Source organism: Anolis sagrei, chromosome 5 (assembly GCF_037176765.1).
Source record: "Anolis sagrei isolate rAnoSag1 chromosome 5, rAnoSag1.mat, whole genome shotgun sequence".
Taxonomy (NCBI): Eukaryota; Metazoa; Chordata; class Lepidosauria; order Squamata; family Dactyloidae; genus Anolis; species Anolis sagrei.
Genome location: NC_090025.1, coordinates 186,854,773 through 186,881,796, shown reverse-complemented (window position 1 = coordinate 186,881,796; position 27,024 = coordinate 186,854,773). Strand labels below are relative to the sequence as shown.

The window sequence follows — 27,024 nt, the reverse complement described above, 5'->3', positions numbered from 1 at the left end:
ATAGGTTTGGATGAAAGCTATTCATCCTTGTCAAAAGGGCACTTGTAAATCTGAAGAATAATAGGAGTTGCTGCTTGTTGAGTGGTTTGGGGCTGGGCAAAGTATGAGCCTCCAGATCTTGTTGAACTGGAGCTCATAGTCAACGCAGCCAACGATGAAGCATGCTGGAAATTGCAGTCCAACTGCATCCAGAGAGACATACAATTACCACTCCTGGTTGAAAGAGTTGTAAAGCATGCCACAATCACTCCTGGCAATCTCCACCACAATCGTGTAAGACAGAGCAGCATTGTTAATCTTAGGCAGACTATAATCTTAGGCAGACTATTTTGTCAAGTGTGGTTGCAACAGGAGACCTTGATGGTTGCTCTTGTGTCTTTTTTCCAAAGGTCTGGGAGCTAGAAGGGACATGTCTACACTGTAAAATTAATTCAGTCTGACCCTGCTTTAACTGCCATGGTGCCATGCTGTGAGATCATGGGAGTTGTAGGATGCATTGTGTGCTGGTACAGCTGTACCAGGAGCTCCAACTTCTTTTCCTTTCTATTGAGTGTTTGCATGTATTCCAAAGTTCCATGCATTTTGCAATAAGGTGGCTTCCCTTGGTTTGCAAAAATGGGGCCAATGACCCATCAATTATCATTATGTTCTTTAGTTTCGCCCCTTTTTCTGGGTTAAGGAGGGAAAAAGGGGACCTCTAGTTCAGTTCACACAGAGAAGCCTTTTGTACAGGACGTGAATCAGTTCCACCTGTAGAAAGCTTTGTCTTTTACAGCTTTTCTGGGGGGATCCAGTCCCACAGCTCTTCAGAGAACAACAGCATAGCCTTTGTTGGGGAATTTAGTTCCACAACTCTATAGCCAGCCTTCGCTGGGAATTGAAAGCCTTCTTTCCTCTTGGAAATCTAGTAAACGACTCTGTTTGGTAAGGATGACTTGCGGCAGCCATAACGCAATTTGGACCGGGTGTAGGGGCCCACACCAGCAGAACTTAAGTCAGATTGCCCAGGGAGGGGTCAAGGATTTCCCTTGTAGAAGGAAGAAACAGTTTATGAAGAAAGTTGCCTGTCCCTTGTGGACAAGATTTAAGCAAGCCACCAGTTGATCCAAAGTCTTGAAGTATTTGTTTGATTTATTGAAGATTTAAGCAACAATAAAAACTTTGTTGAACTTTCTAAGTCTTTAAAAGAACTTTGTGTGGGGAAATCCAAAAGGCTTCTCAGCTGAGGCACCCCTGGCGTCCCATTGGGCATTCAGAAAACACGTCCTGTCTACAGACTCTTTCACAGGCCCAGCGCATGACAGCACACATTGCCTTGAACCATGGCAGTGAAGTGGTGTCGAGCTGCATTAATTCTAAATGAACCCAAGGTTCGAATCTCCACTCAGCCAAGCAAGTCCCACACTGCCTCTGAAACCCCAACAAAAGCGTCTCCTTCAGGTGCTAATTCTACAGTGTAGATGCACCCTAGGTTAGCAGAAGTATGTATGTAATGCATTAAATAAACACATTAAAATCACTCATTAAAACGACCACCTTCATATGCCAAAAAAATGCAGCCCTGTGAAGAATCTTTACATTCCTTAGATAGAGTTGGATTGCAATTCTTGATCCTCTGAAAGAACACTCCTTAGTAAGAGAAAGCTGGCTGCCGATCTCTGCTGTGGTTTATTTTTTAGGTGGAGCAGAACTGGAATGCTTTTAAAAAAATAAGAAATCCCCATGCTCCCAATTCTGGCCACAAGCACTGTATCTGACCTATGGCACAATAAGTCTTGTGGCAACTGCCTCTTTTGCTTTGTGGATAGATACATTGCTTTTGTAAAACTAAAGATCTTAGGGGAGCCATGGAATTGACTGACTCCCCCAGTCAAGACAATTCTGGGACTTGTAGTCTCCAAAAAGTAAGATTTCTCAGCTTTAGTGAACAGATAGCATCAAAATGTTCAAAGTCATTTAGTCTGTTGCTGTTGTTTACACTTTGTTGCTACACTCTATTGAAATGTTTTCTATGCAGTTGCTATTGTTATGGGATATAGTATGATGTTTTATATACTAGTTTAGGTACCCAGCAATGCCTGGGTTAGGTATTTTGTAATATTGTGTGTGTGTGTGTATTGCGGTCAATGACCAGCACCAAAAATGTACAAATGTCAGAATAGGAACATATACATTTAGGTATTAAGAAACAATGTCAACAGCAAAGTTAAAACCAAGTATTGAATATGATAGTAGACATTGTTTGGTTTTGGAGTTATGTCTATTAATGGTCCCATTAGCAATACACATGAGCTTTTGGATGTAGGTGGACTACAATGACCATCCTCCTTCCTCAAGCTCCCTAAAACCCTGCCAGTATTTAAAATTGGTCCTGATGAATATGTGTACCAAGTTTGGTCCAGATCCATCATCTATAGGATTGATGCAGCTGTTGGTGGACTACAACTCCCATAATCCTCTGTCAGTTCTCCCCCCCCCCCCCCAAATGTCCATATTTTAAATGGATCATGATGGGTATGTGTACCTGATTTGATCCAGATCCATCTTCAGTGTGATTCTCAGGGCTCTCTAGATATGGGTGTACCACAACTCCCATCATCCTTTACCAATCCTGTCCAAACTCTTGGCAGTCTTTCAAGCTGTCTAGATATGGGTGTACCACAACTCCTACCATCCTTTACCAATCCTGTCCAAACTCTTGGCAGTCTTTCAAGCTGTGTCTGTGTCGAGATCCATCAAGCCATCTAGGAGACATCTCAATACATACATATCTACGTACCTACCTATACATGGATGGAGGCAGATAGACAGACAGATAGTAGATTTATATATTTATATATAAATCTAGTATGTATATATATATATATATATATATATATATATATATATATATATATATATACACACACACACACACACACACACACGCATGCACACAACTCCTCTGTGCCCCCAAAATATTCAGAGGAGACACTGTTCTTAGTAGAATAAGCACATATGGATTATGCATTCTTGTAATTGGAAAATATGTTTTACTTTACCCTGACCATTCATTTGCAGAGATGGTAAGCTTGTTAGGGACACAATTATGTTAGAAAAACTAATAAGAACTATTTTGAGTTCAGGGGAAAGGGAAGGTTATTAAACAGAAACTGAAGTGGGCAATGCCAGCTACAGGCATATTCCTATTTTGTGTTATTTTACTTACATGCAGTACACATTTCTGAAATAAGAATTGAGGACCTAGCGATGATTCAGTTTTAGGGGTGACCTTCAAAAGAACACATCATATCCATAGCAAACTTGAGAGTACCATTTTAGCAGCCAAAGTTATTTTTTTTTATCGTGTCAGGAGCAACCAGACATTTGTATTACATTTTTAACAAAACAAACAAACAAACAGACAAAACACAAAGTTTGCAAACTTGGTAGTTGATTAAATGTCCTTTGACCAGTATCTGGCCACTTGGAGTGCTTCTGGTGTTGCCGCAAGGAGGTCCTCCATTGTGCATGTAGCAGGGCTCAGGTTGCATTGCAGCAAGTGGTCTGTGGTTTGCTCTTCCCCACACTCGCATGTTGTAGATTCCACTTTGTAGCCCCATTTCTTAAGATTGGCTCTGCGTAGTCTGTTCAGTGCCTTCCAAGTCGCCCAGTTTTCTGTGTGCCCAGGGGGGAGTCTCTCATTTGGTATCAGCCATTGATTAAGGTTCTGGGTTTGAGCCTGCCACTTTTGGACTCTCGCTTGCTGGGGTGTTCCAGCGAGTGTCTCTGTAGATCTTAGAAAACTATTTCTTGATTTATGTCATTGACGTGCTGGGTGATACCCAAACAAGGGATGAGCTGGAGATGTCATTGCCTTGGTCCTTTCACTATTGGCTGCTACTTCCAGGCGGATGTCAGGTGGTGCAATACCAGCTAAACAGTGTAATTTCTCCAGTGGTATAGGGCGCAGACACCCCATGATAATGCGGCATGTCTCATTAAGAGCCACATCCACTGTTTTAGCATGGTGAGAAAGTAGGTCCTGAAGAGAAAGATCTCTTCCCCATGCTGGTGCCCTCGTGGTGTTTTGGAGTTCATTATTCCCAGCCAGTCTTCATTATTCCCAGCCAGTCTTCTCCTTGGCAGGATGAGAGTTGTGTTTCACAACATCTGAAGAGCACCAAGTGTAGAGAGAGTGTCCTAAGAAGGAAAGTTCTGCTCTGTTTGCAGAAATGCTACTTGTGTGAACAAAACATATGAACCACTAGCAAGAAACCCTGCAGGAGGAATAAAAAACTGTTGCTTCACCTGATGCTCTCTTAATGTGTAAGGAATCAGCCTAGATATTCTTCTGGAAATGGAACAGCAGGGCTGCTCTGACAATCAGCCTTTTTCTGCCCTTGGATACAAATGTCTCTAATGCCTTCTGTAATAGCCATGCAGCTACCCACTGCTTAAGCCCTGTTGTGCATCATGTTAATTTTGAATGTGATTGAAGGTCAAGAGGAGAGCTTCCTGCTAGCCTGCTGTTTCGTCTCACAGGGATGCTCTTTAATATGAACCGGAGCTGGTTTCCTAGGCAATTTCTGGCATCCCATAGAGAGAACCATGTCACTGGAGAGTTCTTTTCACTTGAGAGTCTTCCCTTTATTGCTGTTGTGTGCCTTCAAGTCATTTCTGACTTCTGGTGGCTCTAAGGCGGTGGTACTCAACTTTCCTAATGCCGTGACCCCTTAATACAGTTCCACATGTTGTGGTGACTCCCAACCATAAAATTATTTTTGGTGCTACTCCACAACTGTAATTTTGCCATTGTTATGAATAATAATGTAAGTAGGTTCTTGTGGGTTTTTTTGGGCTATAGAGCCATGTTCTAGAGGCATTTCTCCTGACGTTTTGCCTGCATCTATGGCAAGCATCCTCAGAGGTACCTCTGAGGATGCTTGCCATAGATGCAGGCGAAACGTCAGGAGAAATGCCTCTAGAACATGGCTCTATAGCCCGAAAAAACCCACAAGAACCTAGTGATTCCAGCCATGAAAGCCTTCGACAATACATAATGTAAGTATCTGATATGCAGGATGTATTTCCATTCACTGGATCAAATTTGGCACATATACCAGATATGCTCAAATTTGAATACTGGTGTGGTTGTGGGGAATTGATTTTGTCATTTGGGAGTTGTAGTTGCTGGAATTTATAGCTCACCTATAATCATAGAGCATTCTGAACTCCACCAATGATGGAATTGAACCAAACTTGGCACACGGGACTCGCATGACCAACAGAAAATACTGGAAGGGTTTGGTGGGCATTGACCTTGAGTTTTGAAGTTGTAGTTCCCCTACATCCAGAGAGCACTGTAGACTTAAACAACAATGGATCTGGACTAAATTTGGAACAAATTTTCAATATGCAATGTGAACACTAGTGGAGTTTGGGGAAAATAGACTTTGACATTTGGGAGTTGTAGTTGCTGGGATTTATAGTTCACCTACAATCAAAAAGCATTCTGAAACCCACCAGTGATAGAATTGGCCCAAATTTCCAACACAGAACCCCCATGCCTTGAAGGGACTCACTGGTATGAGCCTCCCTCCAACCTCACACACTCTTCCTCACTCACACATGCGCTCAGAGGCGGCCCTAGGTAATTTTCAATGGTAAGCAAACAGACTGACCTTGAGGGAGCTGGGGGTGGTAACGGCCGACAGGGAGCTCTGGCATAGGCTGGTCCATGAGGTCACGAAGAGTCGGAGACGACTGAACGAATGAACAACAACAAGCAAACAGTATTTTGCGCCCCTCCCCCCAACCAATCACTGATGTATATTTTCTGTTCGTCATGGGAGTTCGGTGTGCCATATTTGGTTAAATTCCATCATTGGTGGAGTTCAGAATGCTCTTTGATTGTAGGTGAACTATACACCCACTAACTACAACTCGCATATGTCAAGGTCTGTTTTCCAACAAGAGCGCCTCAAGAGCGCCCCTGGGCAAAATCAACTATACTACAAATGCTTACTTTGCGTAATGAGTTGAGCCGCCCCTGCATGCGCTCCACACTGCCATGTGCCAAGTACACCTGCTCTCCCCTCCCCACTTGGAATCTCAGAAACAGAACTCCCCTTGGCTGAGAGGCCGGCCAATCACAGCAGAGGAGAGCTTTTGGTGGGAGGATTCACTGCCTGTTTCCAAAAAGGAAGAGAAGGACAGACAGAGATCTTCAGCCTTCTCTGCCAAAGGGGTTCCCAAGACAATCAGCAATATATGTTTTCTGATGGTCTCTAGAGACCCCTCTGAAAACCCCTCGCAACGTCCCTAGGGGTCCCGACCCCCATATTGAGAAACACTGCTCTTGGCAAGATCTGTTCAGGGCAGGTCTGCCTTCCTCTGATGCTGAGAGAGTGTGACCTGCCCAAGGTCTTCAAATGGATTTCCATGGCTGAAAGTGGTTTCAAACCCTGGTCTCCAGAGTCATAGTTAGTTGTAAGCTCAAACCACTATACCATGCTGGCTCTCACACCTATAATTACAGGTATACATCCCATTTACCTCTTACTAGAAAGTAGAAAATCCATCTCAGTTTAATTTATATGTGCAGTTTGTTCTCTTTTCAGGGTTTAATCATGTCTTAGATCACATTTCCAGGTTTTAAAAAGAGGCCTTTTGCAACCAGAGTGATAGAAAAACACATCAAAAGGCAGGGGACAAAACTCTTCCTTGCCAAGAGGAAGCTATTAGTCTCAATGTTACACCAAACCCTCCTGCCAGAAGTCATAAAGTGTGTAAGTCCCTCATTTGGGTTGTTAGCTCAGAAGGTAGCCTCAGGCAAGATACTCCGTCTTGACTTCCTGGCCTGGCAGCAATCACTTAGAAGAGTTTATGTCCAGGTTCAGGAAACTGGAGTCCTCAAGATGTACATGGTCACATTTGCAGGCCATAACTTCACCCAACAGCCTTGGTTTTGGGTTCTTCTTAGTACTTTTAAGATTGTTGTGATTTAGACTGGCGTTGTCCTAGGGTTTCAACTGGCAACATTTATTCAGAGGGGATTTGCCATTGTTATCCTCTAAGCCTGAGAAAGTGTTTCTTGCCCAAGATCACCCTGTGGATTCCCATCGCTGTACGGGGATTTGAAGCTCCTTGACAACCCTTTCGTCATTTAATTTTATTGTTGGCCAATTTCCAAGTACCTTTTGCTCCCAAATACAAGAAATCCCCTTTTTGGCTGACCTAACTTTAGAGTTTTTTAAATACTGGCAGCCAGATTTTGTTCATTTCCATGGTTTCTTCAGTGGCTTCTCTGTGTAGTCTAACATGGTGGTTGTGAGAATGGTCCAGCATTTCTGTGTTCTCAAATATGCTGTGTCCAGGTTGGTTCATCCGGTGCTGTGCTATGGCTGACTCTTCAGGTTGAGTTAGTCTGCAGTGCCTTTCATGTTGAGTTAGTCTGCAGTGCCTTTCATGTTCCTTGATGCGTGTCTGGGCGCTGCATTTGGTGGTCCCTATGTAGACTTGTCCAGAGCTGAATGGTATATGATAGACTCCTGCAGAGGTGAAAGGATCCCTCTTGTCCTTTGCTGAATGTAGCATTTGTTGGATTTTCTTAGTGGGTCTGTAGATAGTTTGTAGGTTGTCAGCTTCCCGTCAGTGGTTGCCTTGATGTAAGGTAAGAACACTTTTCCTCTTTGGAAGTTTTTAAGAGGGAGACTTAGTTTAATCAAAACTTATATTTGGAGCCCTTCCACATTACAAATTTACAGCACTGTGATTCTGCTTTAACAGCCATGGCTGCATTGTATGAATGGCTGGGATTTGTAGTTTGTTAAGACCTAGAGCTCTCTGACACAGCTTCTAGGTGAGATTCTATTTTCTAATCTTAGGATTCCATAGACTGGAACTATGGCAATGTACGTGGAATCATTGTGCTATAACTATGTGATGTGTACAGGCCCCAGCTCTTGCTTGTAGACTTCCTAGATGTATCTAAATTATAACTGGCCCTTGCTATCTCCTGGAGTTTGGTTCAGGATCCATCATGGAGACCAAAATCAATGGATGCTCAAGTCCCATTATATACTATGGTGGTGTAAAAGGTTGTCCCTTGTTTAATACGGCTCTGGTCCAGCTTACTTGTCCGAATGTATCTCCCTCTACGTTCTGCCTCGCAGTTTAAGATCCTCCGGGGAGCAGGCATGTAGCCGGGGGGGGGGGGGGGGGCCTCGGGGGGCTTCAGCCCCCCCCCCCCCGAAAATTTCATGGTGGTTCGCGAAAAGGCCTTATTGGTGCATTATTTAAACTGTTATGTTTATTCATATCATGATCTGATCACCATACTCAATATATCCCATATGCATGAGGGTATTGGGGTAATGATACAAAAGGTTTGCTAGGCTAGACCCTCTTTCACTCAGACTCAGCCCCCCCCCCCAAAACTCAGCCCCCCGAACCCCCCCTGAAAAAAATTCAGCCCCCCCCCCCCCGAAATGAAATCCTGGCTATGGGCCTGCCGGGGAGGCCCTGCTCTCGGTCCCACCAGCCTCGCAAATGCGTCTGGTGGGGACGAGGGACAGGGCCTTCTTGGTGATGACCCCCAGCTTGTGAATCTCGCTCCCTAGCAAGATTAGATTGGTGTCCTCCCTCCTTTCCTTTAGGAAAAAACTGAAATCATGTTGGCTAGCGGGCGTAATGGCATTTCGGACATTGAACTGGACCATATGGTTGTTTAATAATGTAAACGGCTATTTGATTATATAACTAATGTTTGTTTTTAATCTATTATGTATTTATGGTTTTTGTGTATTTATGGTTTTTTATATTGTTATATTGTGATATTGCTGCATCGAACTGTTGCCAGTGTTAGCCGCTCTGAGTCCCCCCTCGGGGGTTGAGAAGGGCGGAGTAGAAATGTTGTAAACAAACAAATAAATAAATATGGCAAAATCAAGGTTGGCTTTTGGGATATTTAAAAATATATATTTCCAAGTTTCAGATGATTGAAGCTATGAGTATAGAATCTGTGAACACACAGGGCTGACTGTATACAGATGTGGTACTATATTCCACTTTAACAGTCATAGCAACATCCTGTGGGATCTCAGAGTTTGTAGTTTGGAGAGGGACTAGAGCTTTCTGGTGAGGAATTCCAAATGGCCCTCCCTCAACTGCAAATCCCAGCATTCCCTAAGATGGCACCATAAAGTTAAAGTGAAATTATTGTGCCATCGTGAAAGGGTCCTTGTTTGGGCACTGTGTGGTAGACTGGATAGGCTTTTGGAAAGATTCAGTATGGAAAAATTCCGCATATAATATAGTGGAATATATTTTCCCTATAGTGTAGACTTAATGTAGCTTTATATCCTTAAACTACTATAATTCGATGTTACGGGATTTTAGGACATGTAGTTTGGTAAGTAGCCCACATTCATCAACAGAGAGGACTAAAAGCTTTGTAAGACTACAAGTTGAAAGATTCCACAGTATTGAGCCATATGCCAAAATGCATCAATTCTACAGTATAGGTGCATCCTTCGTTATCTGCATCCTTCTCACTGTAGGTCTATATTGTATGTGCCCATTGGGGAAAAAAACTCTTAAGCAAAAACTCTTAGTGGTAGGAAACTGCAAGGCGGTTGGGGGTAAACTTTCTGCTGCATGAGGTCCATATAAATGATCCGTTTGTTTTGTGAACAGACAGGGAATGGGAACGCGCATCAAGGAAAGTAACCAATTAGCCCTGCAGATACATGGCAGAGTCATGGAGTAACTTGCTGAAATTGCTCATAATTTCATTTAATTACTGTAAACATCGGAAGTTCTGCTTTTAAACCATTCAGTGACATCTCTCTCCTCTCTCCTTCCAACCCTGCCCGGTTTTGTACAGAAATGCCAGAAGCGTTTTCCATGTGAGCAGTTGGAAATGCTCCACGCCATCCGACAAAGGTCTCTCTTCTAGCAGAAGAGCGTTCTCCATTCAGAAGGTTGGGATGCCAAGAAATATGATGTCGGACTTCTCGGGAATGGTGTGTGAAATTCCTCCTGAGGTTCAGTTTGCGAGCTTTGGGAAAAAACATCACCTGGAGGGTGGAAAGAGTCACCCAAGGCGAAGAGGTTCCTCTTTGGTAAGTATCTTTGCATTCAAACATCTTTCAGCTTTATTTCAGCCTGTGCTTGACGGGGTTACACTCCCCCTGAAGGCGCAGGTTCGCAGCTTGGGAGTGATCCTGGACTCATCGCTGAGCCTGGAACCCCAGGTCTTGGTGGTGGCTGGGAGAGCTTTTGCATAGTTGAAGCTTGTGCGCCAGCTGTGCCCGTACCTTGGGAAGTCGGACTTGGCCACAGTGGTACACGCTCTAGTTACATCCCGTTTAGACTACTGCAATGCTCTCTATGTGAGGTTGCCTTCGAAGACTGTTCGGAAGCTGCAATTAGTCAAACGCTACGCAGCCAGGCTACTAATGGGAGCAGAGTACAGGGAGCGCACAACTCCCTTGTTGCGCCAGCTCCACTGACTGCCAAATTAGCTTCCGAGCACAATTCAAAGTGCTGGTTTTAACCTACAAAACCCTATATGGTTCCGACCCAGTTTACCTGTCGGAACGTATTCTCCCCTATGAACCATCAAGAGCGTTAAGATCGCCTGGAGAGGCCCTGCTCTCGGTCCCTCCACCTTCACAGATGCGTCTGGTGGGGACGAGAGACAGGGCCTTTTCTGTGGTGGCCCCCCGGCTATGGAATTCCCTCCCGAAGGAAATTAGATCTGCCCCGTCCCTCCTGACCTTTAGGAAGCTAGTGAAAACCTGGCTGTGGAACGAGGCCTTTGCGAATTGATGGGTGAGACCGATAATCAACCAAAGTATTGACCACAATACATGGACTGAATATCCGGACTGAGTTGGACATGTTTTTATCTTGGCGAATGGCTTTTGTGTATTATTTTATATGTATTGTTAATTTACTGTTGTTACATGTTGTTTTTAAACTTTTACTGTTTAGCATTGAATTCTTGCTGTTAGCCAGTCTGAGTCCCTCTACGGAGGTAGAGAAGATCGGGATATCAAAGTTTTAAATAAATAAATAATTTCCAGGAGCCCCCGGTGGCACAGTACAATAAACCCTTGTGCCGGTAGGACTGAAAACTGACAGGTCAGCGCTTTGGATCCAGGGAGAGCAGGGTGAGCTCCATCTGTCAGCTCCAGCTCCCCATGCGGAGACATGAGAGAAACCTCCCACAAAGATGGTAAAACATCAAACATCCAACGTCCCCTGGGCAACGTCCTTGCAGATGGCCAATTCCCTCATACCAGAAGCCACTTGCAGTTTCTCATGTCATTCATGACACAAAAGAAAAAGCTTTATTTCTGCCACAGAACAACTTTGTTGTGTGAGTGGTGCCACTTCTTGGTAGTGGCACCACTAAAGTTGGTGTCATCCAATATGGTAAATAATGATGTCATTCCCGTGGATTACCTCCCAGACCCAAACGATAGTATGGTAGCAGAAATACCAGATTACTCCCTATTGATTCTTACCAGGTGTATATATGACCCAACTACACTTCCATACTTTCTGAGATCTTGGGATTGACATTTCTTGGGACCATTTTGGTGTTGGGTTATGGACTCGGGTACAGATCCCTGATCTAAAACAGGGGACTTAACAACATATTGATGGGCAGTTGCAAACCAATATGCGAATATACCTGAGTATCTACACCAGTGTTTCTCAACCTTCCTAATGCTACGACTCCTTAATACAGTTCCTCATGTTGTGGTGACCCCTAACCATCACATTGTTGCTACTTCATGACTGTAATTTTGCTACTGTTATGAATTGTAATGTTAATATCTGATGTGCAGGATGTATTTTCATTCACTGGACCAAATTTGGCTCAAATACCCGATACGCCCAAATTTGAATATTGGTAGGGTTGCGGGGGGATTGATTTTGTCATTTGGGAGTTGTAGTTGCTGGGATTTATAGTTCACCTACAATCAAAGAGCATTCTGAACTCCAGCAACGATGGAATCGAACCAAACTTAGCACACAGAACTCTCACGACCAACAGAAAATACTGGAAAGGTTTGGTGGACATTGGCCTTGGGTTTTGGAGTTGTTGGCCAATCACAGCAGGAGGAGAGCTTTTGGTGGGAGACTCACCATCTGTTTCCCAAAAGGACGAGAAGGACAGGTGGAGAGGTCTTCAGCCTTCTTTGGCAAAGGGGTTCCTAAGACCATCAGAAATACGTGTATGGTCTTTGAGTGACCTCTCTGAACCCGTCCCAACCCTCAGGTTGAGAAACACTGATCTACATCATGAATGTTGCAATCCTCAACGCTGCCCTATGTCCAGGTTGATAGATTGATGCTGGAGTCAAGAGTTCACAGGCTCAAATAATGTTTTGTGTACCAGGAGCAATTCTGTAATCTACCTCCACATAGACAGTACAGCTTTTCTGCTCTCTCCAAGCTTAGTTGCAAATCCTCACAGTAGATTTTAACTACCAACTAATATTGCTGTGAAAGCTTTCTGCTGTAATGCAGTGTACTTTGCTATGACATTAGGTGCATCAATACTGTAAAATGAATGAGGTTTGACACTACTTTAACCACCACAGTTTAGTGAGACATCAGCACCTTTCGGCAGAAAAAGATAAAGACCTTGTAAAATTACAATTCCCATAATCCCATAGCATAGAGCCATGGCCGTATCAAACTCCATTAATTCTACAATGTAGATGCACCTTCTGTCTTGAATGGACAATTAAGACTGATTCACTTTACAAACGATCTTCTCCTAATGGAGAAGAAACTACTTGATATATTTGTGGGCAAAATATTGGAAGAATTGCATTTCAAAATGTACCACTCTCACCAGTATGAGCGATGTCATTGTAGTCCTTGCAGTTGGAAGAAAAATTGAATCCAATCATTTTAATAGTTTCAAGTACAGAGTTTTATTTAGGGTTTTTTTTGTTTATTTGTTTGTTTTTGGTGTCAGGAGCGACTTGAGAAACTGCAAGTCGGTTCTGGTGTGAGAGAATTGGCTGTCTGCAAGGACATTGCCCAGAGGACACCCAGATGTTTTTTGATGTTTTACTATCCTTTACTATCATGTCCCTGCATGGGGAGCTGGAGCTAACAGAGGGAGCTCAACCCTCTCTCCCCAGATTCAGCAGTCCTCTCGGTACAAGAGTTTAACCCATTGTGCCACCAGAGGTGAACATCCCTTAACAGAATTCCGAAATCTGAAATGCTCCAGAATCCAAAAATTGTGGGTGGCTAAGATAGTCTGAAATGACTTGAAGGCACACAGTAACGACATTCTGTCAATCTAAGTATCCTGATGATGTCTTTTTAAAATAATCTTTATTAGTGGGGGTTGTGATGGGGAATATACTAGGTAATATTTACTTGTCATAAAATCAAGTGTGACACCAAACAATAGCAAAGAAAACAAAAGAGAGAAAGAACGAAAAGAAAGAGAGAGAGAAAGAAAAAAGTGATTAGATGTCTTGTGAAGTGATTAGATGTCTTGTGAAGTGATTAGATGTCTTGTGCTTCCATTTTTCTAAAGTAAATGTGTTGTTGCTATTTTAAAAAGAGTCATCGCCTTAGCCGGTGCGTAGGAAAATAGAGAAGTTGGATTTGAAGCTTTGCCATATGAACATTGCACCTCTTATTGAAATACAATACAAATATACTGTTGTATTTAATGTTTAACAAATGGCCTTTAAAAATGATTACAATAAGACATCCATATAGTAACTGCTTTTCCTCTGAAGCCACCATGCATCTAAATCTTTTCAAATCCCAGTAACTTTTAAAAGTTCATTCATATTCCTTCCCACTACGTCTCCTGGCCAGCATTAGAAGCATAAGAATTAACAATCTATATCTACTGAGATTTGAAAAGATTGATATACGGATTGTCACCTGATTGAAACGTCAGAGGAGTTTCTACCTGGATGCATAGCATGCTTTTGTTAGACTTCCTTTGCTTAGTATGCTTCCGTTGTATAGTATTTCAGCTATTGTACTCTTCTTTATATAATGATGTCTGTCCTGTGCTTTCAATGCATAAATAATAGAAAATAATATAATTTTAAAGTGTCGGAGGTCGACTAAAAGAGCTGTCTTGTGTAGCGCCCTGCCATGCAAAAATTCACAACTAAAGCACTCCTGAAAGATGCCTATCCAACCTCTGATTAAAGATCTCCAAAGAAGGAGTGTTAACCATCATCCAAGGCTATCTGTTACACTGTTGGGAAATTCTTATGGTCAAGTCAATCTTCCGAATATTTAGATGGGATCTCTTGCCATTTGAATCCAATTACAGGAATTGTGATGTCATAGGATCTCTAAAAATTTAGTATTTGCTAGTTCGTACAGTCCACCTTTTGTGGGTTTGATTATTCATCGATTCGGATAAAATATTCGCTCTAGGAATCTCTGGATTTTACAATTATAGATGCATCTGAAGTTGCAGCCGCAAACAACCCATCTTATGGCAGTAAACTCCATGGTTTAACAATGTGTGTGTAGGAAATTATTGCCTGAGTCATCCACCATTTAGTTTCAGCAAATGAGCCTAGACTATGTAAAGAGAAGGAAGAGGTTTATTTGCATCCATTCATATCATTCTACAGTTTACATCAAGGTCCTCAAACATTTAAAGCTCTGACTGGCGTTGAATACAACTCGACCAGACTTGAATACAGCTCAGACTGAATGTGTTATTTTGTAGACCTTCAGGTCTTCCTCTTTCTTCACCTTCCAGTCAAGAAAAAGGCTTGACTCTTCCAAGTCCAGCCAGAGTTAAATATTGAGACTATCTTAGAAACAGTTGAACACAATACAAGAAAGAGACAAGGAGAAGAAACAAAAATTCAAGAGGCTCCGTTTGGCCAGAACTGTGTCTATCTCCCAAAGACTTTGCCTCTCCTCATAAAGACATTGTAGTGAGACTCAGGAGGAAAGTCTAAAATTCTTGTCAGTCAATAAATTCTGGTTTGATTCAACTATATAGTCTCCGATCTGTTCCTTGCACAGCCAGTTCACCTTCCAAGTAGTTAAGATAGTGTGGGGGCAAAACAGGGGACAGACTATAGTATGGGGGAAAAAAATAATTCCTATGCACAGTGCACGTATCTTTTTGGAGTGCAAAATAAACATGATAGAGCAATGCAATATCTAAAATGAAGAACATTTTTAACCAACATAAACTTTACCAGTATTTCAATGAGAAGTGCAGGCTTGCAATTAGGATTGTTATTGTTGTGTGCCTTCAAGTAGTTTCAGACTTAGCACAACCCTAAGTTTCATGTTGAGGGAGGAGGTCAGATAAATGACATTGGACGCCTTAGTTTAGGGACCCCTGGATTACACAGTCTCGATCTTGTCTCCTCCTCCTGCCACATGACTTCTCTTTGATAAAAAAATTAATGAATTATGCATTGCTAGAAACCCTTTAGCATTTTGGTGGCCTTTTTTTTTTTTTTTTTGCACCATATCAACACAGGCAGCCTCCACATTATAAACAAGATAGGTTTTGTAGGTTTGTTCTTAAGTTCATCGGTTGCCTTCCATCCAGGCATTGAATAGGACAGTTATATTTGCTTCCAACAACGGCTTCGAACTACAAGAAAGGAGATTCCACCTGAATATTAGGAAGAACTTCCTGACTGTGAGAGCTGTTCAGCAGTGGAACTCTCTGCCCCAGAGTGTGGTGGAGGCTCCTTCTTTGGAGGCTTTTAAACAGAGGCTGGATGGCCATCTGTCGGGGTGCTTTGAATGCAGTTTTTCTGCTTCTTGGCAGGGGGTCGGACTGGATGGCCCATGAGGTCTCTTCCAACTCTATGAGTCTATGATTCTATAAAGTGGCAGCGTCCTTAGGCTTCAGACAATGTCCAAGATCTAGAAAGTTATACAAGTGTATGCAAAGCTATTAAAAACAGACAATATTGCAAACAAGCAGAGTCATAAAGCAGCCTGCATAACCATTAATCCTGCATCACCTTCCAGAAAAACAGCATCATAAAATCATCTGTCAGGTCAGGCATACAACTAGATGGCTTCTGTGTAAAAAGTGAGACATTTAAAATAGTTCACACCTCGAATTCTCTTGGCCTGGCTCTTTTCTTTAGGCTAGCAAATTTGTGTGGGTATTCTACCACGTGGACTGCTGCAAGTGAGCTCTGAGGATTACCTGGGAAGGAATCCCACTGGAGCAATGCAGCACACCAAAATACCTGGGAGTTACCCTGGACTGTGCTCTGACTGACAAGAAGTGGGTGCTAGAAATAATATCATATGAAAGCTGACTGGCACAACCTGAGGATCACAACTAGACACAGTGAAGACATCTGCCCTTGCGTTTTACTACTTTGCTGCTGAATACACATGCCCAGTGTGGAACACACCTCACCATGTTAAAACAGTGAATGTGGCTCTTAATGAGACATGCCACATTACCATAGGATGTCTGGAGAAATTGGATAAACTATACTGTTTAGCCAGTATTGCACCACCTGACATCCACCAGGAAGTAGCGGCCAATAATGAAAGGACCAAGGTAGTGACATCTCCAGCCCATCCCCTGTTCAGCCAGCATGCCAACGCCTTAAATCAAGAAATAGCTTCCTAAGATCTACAGAGATACTCACAGGAACACCTCACAGGAACACCTCAGCAAGCAAGAGTCCAAAAGAGGCAGGTTAAAACCCAGAACCACAAGCCATGGCTGATACTGGACAAGAGACTCTCTCCTGGGCACACAGAAGACTGGGTGACTTGGAAGGTGCAGAACAGACAGTGCTCCGGTACCACAAGATGCAGAACCAATCTTCAGAAATGAGTCTGCAAAGTGGACTCCATGACATGTGAGTGTGGAGAAGAGCAAACCACAGACCACTTACTACAGTGCAGTCTGAGCCTCGCCACATGCAAAATGGAGGACCACCGAGAAGGCCCGCTCTCTCTCAGGGTTTTCCTGGCAAGATTTCCCATATCTTTCTTCTCAGAGAATGTGATTTATTCAAGATGCTCAGTGGATTTCACAGCTGAGTATGGTCTTGAATCACAGTCTCCTGGAGTCCGACTCCAAATTCTGAAACCAATGGACCATCCAGGGTCTAACAATACACTTACATAGTAGGATATTCACCTGACAATGGCTGAGTTGTTTCACAACCTCAGTGGTTCACAACCTCTGAGGATGCTTGCCATAGATGCAGGTGAAACGTCAGGAGGGAATTCCTCTAGAACATGGCCATATAGCCCAAAAAAACCTACAACAACCCAGTCATTCCAGCCATGAAAGCCTTCGACAATACAATGGCTGAGTTGATCTTGATCTTAGGTTTTAGTAGCTTGGTTGGTGATATCTGAATTTGAGGTGCATAATTCAATTTGGTCAAAATCAGTTCATAGCTGTATGATGTAGGGCAGCCTATGAAGAACTAGAGATATGTCTGAAATGTTTATTCAAGAGCTATCCAAAGGAGTTGATAGATCCTTTCCTAAGCCTTACTGGGCTCTTCCAGATTGATTCAATTAGGTAAATACAGAAAAACTCTGGATTTGTGTAGCATAACAGGCAGAACTTTTGAAGGACAATTTATGTGTGTTTATATTTACCTGTTTCTACTGAATATTATCTTCTGTTTCTTAGATTTCAATGGGATTTTGACATGACTCTCTTGCCAATTGCAGAAGCTAACTAAGAATTGCCTCAAAGAAACCATTGTTTGTGGAACTGGAGTTTTTATGTCTTTTGTTTTATGTGATTTATAAAGAGCACAGTGGGCTAGTAAGGGTGGATTCTTATTCTGAGAGTTGATAAGAATTTTAGTTCAAAGGGGGGTCTGGGAACGTATGCCTTAGCCTTCTTTTCAGATGCTCATGCTTGTTCTTGCTAAATTTTAGGATGACGATGAGACTCTGAAGTACCTAACCCTTGAGGAAAAAGACGTCCTTCTCTTCTTTGAAGAAACCATCGATTCCTTAGAAGATGACTTGGAGGAGCAAGCTCTCCATGACAGCGGCATCCATTGCCACTCTCCAAAGTCAGTGGAAGAAAATATGTCCAGCCATTCAGAGTCTGAAGACATCATAGACTTGGTGCAGCCAGGACCAGAGAACGGTGCAGAAGAATCTGTTCCTAGCAGATTCATAGAACCAGGTAAAGAATGAGGTGTTTGGCTTATTGTATTTAGAGCAGTGCCAGCTGCTGGTTCCCATGTCAACAGGGCAGTGAATCCGCTCCAGATGTTTTTAATCAGAATTTTAAAGGTGTGATAGGGAACCTGTTTGGGAGAGATCTAGACCAGTGGTTCTCAACCTATGGATCCCCAGGTGTTTTGGCTTACAACTCCCTGAAATCCCAGCTAGTTTACCATCTGTTGGAATTTCTGGGAGTTGAAGGCAAGAACATCTGGTGATCCACATGTTGAGAACCACCGATCTAGACTAAAGTTGGTATAGGATTCAGCAGCTGCCTGTGTTCTTCCTAACAAAACTGTTGTGGCTAGCTGAGCTGTCAGTTTAATGATCTCAGAGCATCTGCTAAGAGGTTCAAAAATAAATCAATGAAGCGTGCTATCTTCAGTCAGCTCCCAGCCCGAAGCGACACTTAAAGATTTATTGCTATTTCTGAAAACTACAAAACTATATACAGGAGTAGCCAAAGACACATCTTTCCTCTTAGCCATACATCACTGGAAGACAACATGTGCTGTTATCACATCTCTGGAATGTATGACGCATCAGGAACTGGCATAAATAATAGCTCTGTGCATTTAACCCTTGCACAGCATTACATTTCTATACTGAACACAGATTTTAAACTATAAACAATATTTCATCGCATTTAAACCACAGTACTGACATGAGCTACTGCAATGATAAGAAATACATCAAATTTCAAGTTATATGTTCAGAATGTCTTTCTTCACTCACCCATCGGATGATTAGCTTGAGTCTTTTGCCCCAGACACCATTGTTGGCCCTCCGAGTGTTTTGGAATCCAACTCCTAGCTTTCCTGACCATTGTCCGAATTGAGTGTCTTCTGAGATTTGACGTTCCAATCATCAGGAAGAATATGTATTTATTTATTTACAGTATTTATTTTCCATCCTTCTCACCCTGCAGGGGATTCAGGGTGGATTACAATGCACATATACATGGCAAACATCCAATGCCATTAGATATACCACTTATATAGATAGACACAGAGGCAATTTAACATTCCAGCTTTCTGGCTTCATGCAGGTATGCTCGATTCCAGCCACAGGGGGAGCTGCCGCTTCACCATCCACTTGTGACACCGAGTCCTGATGGAGTATATCCTCATTCTTATGCACGCTGCTGGAAGGTTTTATGGTGTCGTAAATTAGTTAAATTAGCCTCCCCCACATGAAGCAGCGCCTAAATTTCCTACTTGGCAGATGCATCTATCTTTTGGGCTGCATAGGTCAACAGCAAACTAGACTATTAATGGTCAGGAGCTCACTCCGACCTGGGCTGGCTTCGAACTCATGACCTCTCAGTCAGTAGTGATGAAATTGAGCTGGCTACTAACTAGCTGGACTACAGCCTAGCCCATAGCCCAGAATACAGTTCGAGAACCACTTCCTGGAGGGCACTGAAGGCAAAATACTAACCAGAAGGCCTCTATCTCTTGAGAAAAGACATTCCTTGGATGGTGGAGTCCAATCCCTGTCAGACTGATGGGATAGACCTTAAAGAGAGAGACCTGGGAAGGAGGAACTATGAGGACAAACCCTGGCATTCACTTGTGCCGAGTGGATAAACCCAGTCCTCTGTCCCATAAGGAGGGTGTTCTTCTATGTACTAATCTATTCTGATGAGGTATTACTCTGAACTTTGATTAAAGATAGAATGGTATGAATGAAGAGAAGGACTTCATTACTAGTAGCACCCATATTAGGGAGCTCATAAAACACATTATAGCAAATGTTGTTGTTAAGTGCCATCGAATTGACTTTGACTTATGGTGGACCCCATGAATAAGAGGCATCCAAATCCCTCTATCATCAACAACCCTGCTCGGGTCATGCCAACTCTGAGTCATGGCTTCCTTGTCTAAGTCTCTCTTTCTCACTATCTTCTAACTTGCCAATCATTATTGTCTTTCCTAGTGAGTTGTATCTTCCTATATAATGTGTTGTGCCACTCCAAACTTTTACCTCTGAGCATGTCAATGGCTGAATGTCCATTCGGCTTGAATCCAGCTATGTCATTAGCCACAGTGCTACTCATAGCTGCCCCATCCTGTTGTCCCCAGTAGCAAGATTAATGGGCAAAGTAATAACCTGCTTTGACAAGTCAATCATATATTAGGAATGAATTTTAGAGCTTTGTTGATTTGAGAAGACATGACTCACTTGAAAAGACCATTCTTGGCAAGATAGAAAGCAATAGGAAAAGAGGAAAGCCACATTAAAGGCTGGTAGATTCAATTAAGGAAAACCATAGCCCTGAGTCTGCAAGATCTGCGCAGGGGTCTTGGAGACTTCTAACTTACAGGTTCATTATACGAAGGTTGAAGAGTAATGCCTCCACCTTCATAACTCCTCAACAGATGGCAGTACTGGCATGTGGCAGGTACTGGCTTGTTCAGTAAACTCTCCTCTACAGTTCCATTTTGGCAGGAAGCCTTAATATTGAACGGTTGACTTGTTGAAGCGTGAAGTATGGAACCCTGCACAGGCGGTCGGTGAATGTGACTTAAGCAATGTTCAGTCATTGAATTCTTGACAGCAGAAGGTGTCACCTCAACATCTTTAAACTTACTCACCCAATGACGCACAGTACTCACATCAACACAATTACTATAAACAGCTTGCATTCTCTGATGAATCCCTTTTGCGGTGACACCTTCTGCTGTCACGAATTCAATGACTGCACATTGCTTAAGTTGCATTGACCGACCATCTGTGCAGGGTTCCATACTTCACACTTTAACAACACAACAACATAACCATTCAATGCTAAGGCTCCCCACCACAATGGAACAGTAGAGGAGAGTCTACTGAACATGCCAGTACCTGCCTTGTACCAGTATTGCCATCTGTTGAGGAATTACAAAGGTGGAGGCATTACTTTTCATTCAACCCTCGTAAATCAAAGTCAACAACAACAATACTGATTATCTTATTCCAAGAAACGTGTTGATGAGTTCGTATAATTTGGGTTTTTCTCTCTCCTCTGCTCCATTCTAGAACTAGAGGAAACTTGGAAACTGGATAAATCAGTGGCAAAGCATATCGAGCCACCAGATGAGGAAGTCTGTGTTGATGCCATTGGCTCATCTTCTGTGCAACCGTCAGCTCCTCCATTGCCAATTTACGAAACGTTTCCTCCCCCGCCCTCAGTGCAGCACCCCAAATTGACTCGCTCTGTCCCCACTCCACTAGTCATTGCCCAGAAAATATCTGAGAAGCAGGCAGAGGACAATTCTGTCTCGCCCACTTCACCAAAGGAAGCCAAGTCTGTTGAGAGGAGGAGCGTGCTCCCAACCTCACCACTACGCAATGGAGAGCATTTCACGGCTTTTAAGAAACCTGTTCCACCCCCAACTGCACCCAAACCTCAGAGGTTTCCAAGCAACATCAGCATTACCAACATTGGGGAAAGGGAGTTCAGCAAAACCATCTCCAGTGCGGCAGTCAACATCCAAGAACGCAAGGCTCAGGTGTTGGCCAATGTCAACGGTTCACCTTTCCTCATAACTGAGGCAGAGGAGAGACTTCAGAAGCATGACCTCTCAGGTTATGGTAGAAGCTCATCCCTAAGAGATTTGCCTTCAGAGCAAGCAAGGCAGGAAGCCTTGAGTAGACTCGGTCTGGTAGAAGAAGGTTTTGGCCGAGGTCAATGGGATCACTCTGGAAGCATTCCCAGACCAAAAGAGGACAAAGCTGGACAAGTTCAGACTGTGTCAAATGGCTATCGCAATATCCATGAAATCTTAAAGAGGGAATCTGACCACTTCCCAAGCGTGAGCAAAACGGTGACGTTCAAACCGGACGTTGATCTCACGGATGGTAAGTCTGCTCGACAGAACGCCACCAAGAGTTTTTATGACCACAGGCCATCATCAAGCCTTAGCCTGGATATAAGGAGGAGAACTGGCTCATTGCCCAGACCCTCTGGACTGAGACCCCAAGGCATCACAGTACAGTTCTCTGGGCGCGGGTCAACAGAAGAAGCCAGGAGGGAGGCGTTACGGAAACTTGGACTGCTCAAGGAGTAGATGATGGACACTAGAGGGAAGAATATACGATCCCAAAGACAAAATCCAGTGAGATCAAATGACAGCTCTCTCTTTTTCTCTCTCCTTGAGATGAAGGAAATATTTAATGTCAGAATGCCAGATATGATTTCTGCTAACATTTTGTCATGGATTTCATTATGATGGGCAATTTGTATTGCTTTATCAAAGTCTTCTGTAGGATTTCAACAAGACCAGTAAGTCCATAAGAATCCTTAACTTTCAACAGAAGGCATTCTACTAAATGAAGTTTAATTGCGCAGTATTTGTGCATATGTATGTATGTGTGTTTGTATGTAGCTGGCAAAAATGTCTGAGTGCATTGCCTTTTCTTTGGACTCCTACCATAATGAAGCCAAAAAAGTGAAGAAATGGGTACTGATCAATTATATAATAATAAATGTTGTGTATATATGTATACCTATATTGAAGAGGTCAAACATATAATAAAGCTGCTGTCTTTTATTATTGTGAACATTTAACTGCACAGACACACCACGTATTTCTTTCTTCTGGAGAGTGGAGGGCATAGAATTGGTCAGAGTGTAAACAACCTAAATACCATAAGCATCAGGTTGTGTCTAATTTTGGAAGTTACTTAACACTTGGATGGGAAGCCACCAAGAAATGCCAGATCAAAGGGCAATTTAAAGACTCTTATACACACATAACAACAACAACACTTTATTTATATTCCACCCTATCTCCCCAAGGGGACTCGGGGCAGATCACAGTACACATACATGGCAAACATTCAGTGCTATTTTGGACAGAAAGGAAAGTGACAAGACAAAACAGAATGGAGTTAGTGTTGACATCCAGCTTTTTGGCGCCTTGGAGGTTGTGCTCAAATCCAGCCACAGAGGGGTGCTGTTACTCCATCCTCTATGACGAAGAGCCATCAGGACTTCCACCTACCTTTTGATCACCGGGCATTTTCTGATCTTTTTTCTTTTATAATGTCATAAAATACCTCTCCCACTTGTTTAGCAGTACCTAGTTTCTCTACTTACAGCTCTAAGCTGTTTTTGAACTGCTTAGGTAAACAGTGAGCTGGGCTGACAGTCGGGAGCTCATGCTGACCCAGGGCTTCGAACTGGCAACTTTTCTGTTGGTAGATCTTATTGCTGGTGATTTACCAGTGGCGTGAAAGTCCAGCCCAATAAATCACAGATTTGCCTTTTCTGGAGAGAACAATGTAGTGTGAGTCTTTAAGTAAAGAGCTGTTTCTTTAGATCCCTCAACATTTGGCACTTTCCTACTACAAATCAGATTCCCAGCTGGCAAGACCAAAATCTTGTATTTTCCAAGCTTTATTCACAATATAAGAATAACCCTTGTGGTTCAGGCTAAACAAACCCATCTAATCCAGTGGCATACCGGATGCTATTGGGAAGCTCATACAAGTGGACATGAGCACAACAGCATACTAATAGTACTGAGGATAATACATAGCCATCACAAAAATACAGGTCCTAGGATTCCACAGGATGGATTCATGGCAGTTAAAATGGTATCAATATGCAGTATCTGTGTAATGTGGACACACTTCCAAATGTTTTGAACTTCATATCATTGCCAGTGGTTCAAATGGTGGGACTTCTAGAGCATAGCACCTGAATTTCCTCAGATATTTTGGGCTTCATCTTCCAGAAGTGTCAATGTGTCAAGCATAAAGACTGGTGCGAGCAGTGTTGTTATTGAGAATTGGGTGTCCCTTTGAAGACAAAATGAAGCATCTTTAGGGTAAGCTACAATCCCTGTTCCTAGAAATGTACACTGAAAAAAAGATATAGATCTGAGATGGGCAATTTTGGCCCTCCAAATTAATTTTGAACTTGAAACATGAGCAGTTTGAATCATGCAGCTGTACTTGAAATACCAGGAATTGTTCCAAAAATGTCATTAGGTTTGCACTTTCTTTGGGCCAAATAACACTTACTTTGGGTTGTTGTAGGTTTTTTGGGCTGTGTTGCCATATTCTAGAAGCATTCTTTCATGATGTTTCACCTGCATCTATGACAGGCATCCCCAAAGGTTGTGAGGACCTCACCTGAATCTATGGCAGGCATCCTCAGAGGTGGTGAGGACCTCATCTTCATCTATGGCAGGCAGCCTCAAGAGGTTGTGAGGACCTCACCTTCATCTATGGCAGGCATCCTCAGAGGTTGTGAGGACCTCACCTGCATCTATGGCAGGCATCCTCAAAGGTTGTGAGGACCTCACCTGCATCTATGACAGGCATCCTCAGAAGTTGTGAGGACCTCACCTGCATGTATGGCAGGCATCCTCAGAGGTTGTGAGGACCTCACCTGCAAGTATGGCAGGCATCCTCAGAAGATGTGAGGACCTCACCTGCATCCATGGCAGGCATCCTCAGAGGTTGTGAGGACCTCACCTGCAAGTATGGCAGGCATCCTCAGAGGATGTGAGGACCTCACCTGCATTCATGGCAGGCATCATCAGAGGTTGTGAGGACCTCACCTGCAACTATGGCAGGCATCCTCAGAGGTTGTGAGGACCTCACAACCTTTGAGGATGCCTGCCATAGATGCAGGCAAAATGTCAGGAGATAATGCTTCTAGAACATGGCCACACAGCCCAGTGATTCCAGCCATGAAAGCCTTCACAATACATTGAACAGGTACTTTATTTTGTTGTAATTTAAGACTCTGTTCTCATCCTGGTCTAAAAGTTATTCCTTCTGTTCAGAAAACAGAAGTTTTGGAGAGGATTTCTACACTCATGATTTTTCTCAGATCTAAAAACATAAAGGAATCTGTGTATGTATCAGTATAAGAACTCTGTGTGCGTGTGTGTGTTTGTGTGTGGGAAAGAGAAGCTTTGCCACTGTGAATTTGCATATATCTCCTATCAAATACATTGCTTGAAAGTCCAAGCTAGTTCTAACAGATGAAGGTTGTTGTGAAGGAATTTCATGTATCACGTTTTTGTCTCAAAATTAACTTATTCCTACAAATACAGTTTAATCTGCTTTCATTTCTTTAAACTGCTGTATATTTGGTTTTCTTTACATGTAGGTTCCGCTCAGAATGCTAAAAATATTTATACATTTATTGTCATACTTCTCCACTGATGTTCAACTATGCTGTAACATCCATTAGCTGAAATAAACATGGTTGTCTCCGGAATTTTGGTCTAGTCTTTTGACAAGCTGTGATGCTATTCTAATTTATTGCTATGTGTCTCCAATTAGTAGACTTAGCACGATGAACAAAATCTGAAAATAAACAAAATCTGGCCACCAGTATTTAAAAAACTCTCAAATTATAACAGCAAATAAAGAACAAAACTCAAACACAGGGGAACTTCAGACAAGAAACAATCAGGGACAGCTAATCACCACTCAACAAAGGATTCCCCCGGGCACTAACAAGCCACACCAAAAAACAATCAGGCTATCAAATGTTAATCAAGGTGGCCAATTGAAACATTCACATCTACATCCAATAGACAAAAGTTCTTTCTCCCACCCTGGACATTCTACAGATATATAAACTCAATTTTCCTAGTTTCCAACAGACCTCACAACCTCTGAGGATGCCTGCCATATATGTGGGTGAAATGTCAGGAGAGAATGCTTCTGGAACATGGCCATACAGCCCGAAAAATCTGCAACAACCCACGATGAAGTCATTTGAATGTTGGACTATGACTCAAAACCCTGCTCAGACACAGAAATGTATTTTGGGCACGTCACACTCTCTCAACCTCAGATGAAAGGCATTGCACACACACACACCCAACAAGTCTTGTAAAAAAAACTTTGTGATGGTATATCCTTAGGTTTGCCATATGTTGGAAATGTCTTGAAAGCATGCTACAGCAGCAACAAAGGGATGTAAGGGTGTTAGTAGACCACAAGGTGAACATGAGTCAACAATGTGATGTGACAGCTAAAAAAACGAATGTGATTCCAGGTTAGTGGTTCTCAATCTGTGGGTCCCCAGATGTTTTGGCCTTCAACTCCCAGAAATCCTAACAGCTGGTAAACTGACAGAGATTTCTGAAAGTTGTAGGCCAAAACACCTAGGAACCCACAGGTTGAGAACCATTGCTCTAGGCTTTATCAATAGGAGCATAGCGTGTAGATCAAGGAAAATAATAGCACCACTGCATTCTGCTTTGGTCAGACCTCACCTGGAATACTGTTCTGGACACCACAATTCAACAAAGATACTGAGAATTTGGAATGTGTCCAGAGGAGGGCAACCAAAGTGGTAAAACCCCAGGAAACCGTGAATGTCTATGAGGAGTAGTTTATGGAACTGGACATATTTAGCCTGAAGAAGAGAAGGTGAAGACATGTTAAATATTTGAAAGAATGACAAGTTGGAGATGAACAAATTTGTTCCCCCTGCTCTAGAGACTAGGGCACGGAGCAATGGATTCACACTATAGGAAAAGAGATTCCACCTAAACATCAGGAAGAACTTTCTGATGGCAAGAGCTCTTTGACTGTGAAATACTCTCCTGGGATTGTGGTGGAGTCTCCTTTTCAGGAGGTTTTGAAACAGAAGGTAGATGTCCATCTGCATTGATTTCTGCATAGCAGAATGAGGTGGAAATGGATGGGCTATGTGGTCTCTTCCAACTCTGATTCTAACTCCAAGGAGACTCCAGCTTATGCCAACCCCATCATAGCAACCCTTTGCTTGGTAAGATTATTCAGAGAAGATTTGCCATTGCTTTTCTCTGAGGCTCAAATAATTATTTATTTCTTTGT

At 42.7% G+C, this 27,024-nt stretch overlaps 1 protein-coding gene across 1 annotated transcript in view; it reads left to right on the top strand.

Annotated features, from left to right (window-relative positions):
• PROSER2 (proline and serine rich 2) overlaps positions 1-25,429 on the top strand; it is a 55,190-nt gene extending 29,761 nt beyond the window's left edge. The window contains exons 2-4 of the mRNA XM_060776524.2: positions 9,869-10,106; positions 17,911-18,166; positions 21,229-25,429. Of these exons, the coding sequence (XP_060632507.2) occupies positions 9,972-10,106; positions 17,911-18,166; positions 21,229-22,259 (1,422 nt within the window). The 5' untranslated portion in view covers positions 9,869-9,971 and the 3' untranslated portion in view covers positions 22,260-25,429. The remainder of the gene's footprint in view (positions 1-9,868; positions 10,107-17,910; positions 18,167-21,228) is intronic.
• Positions 25,430-27,024: the final 1,595 nt, after the last annotated feature.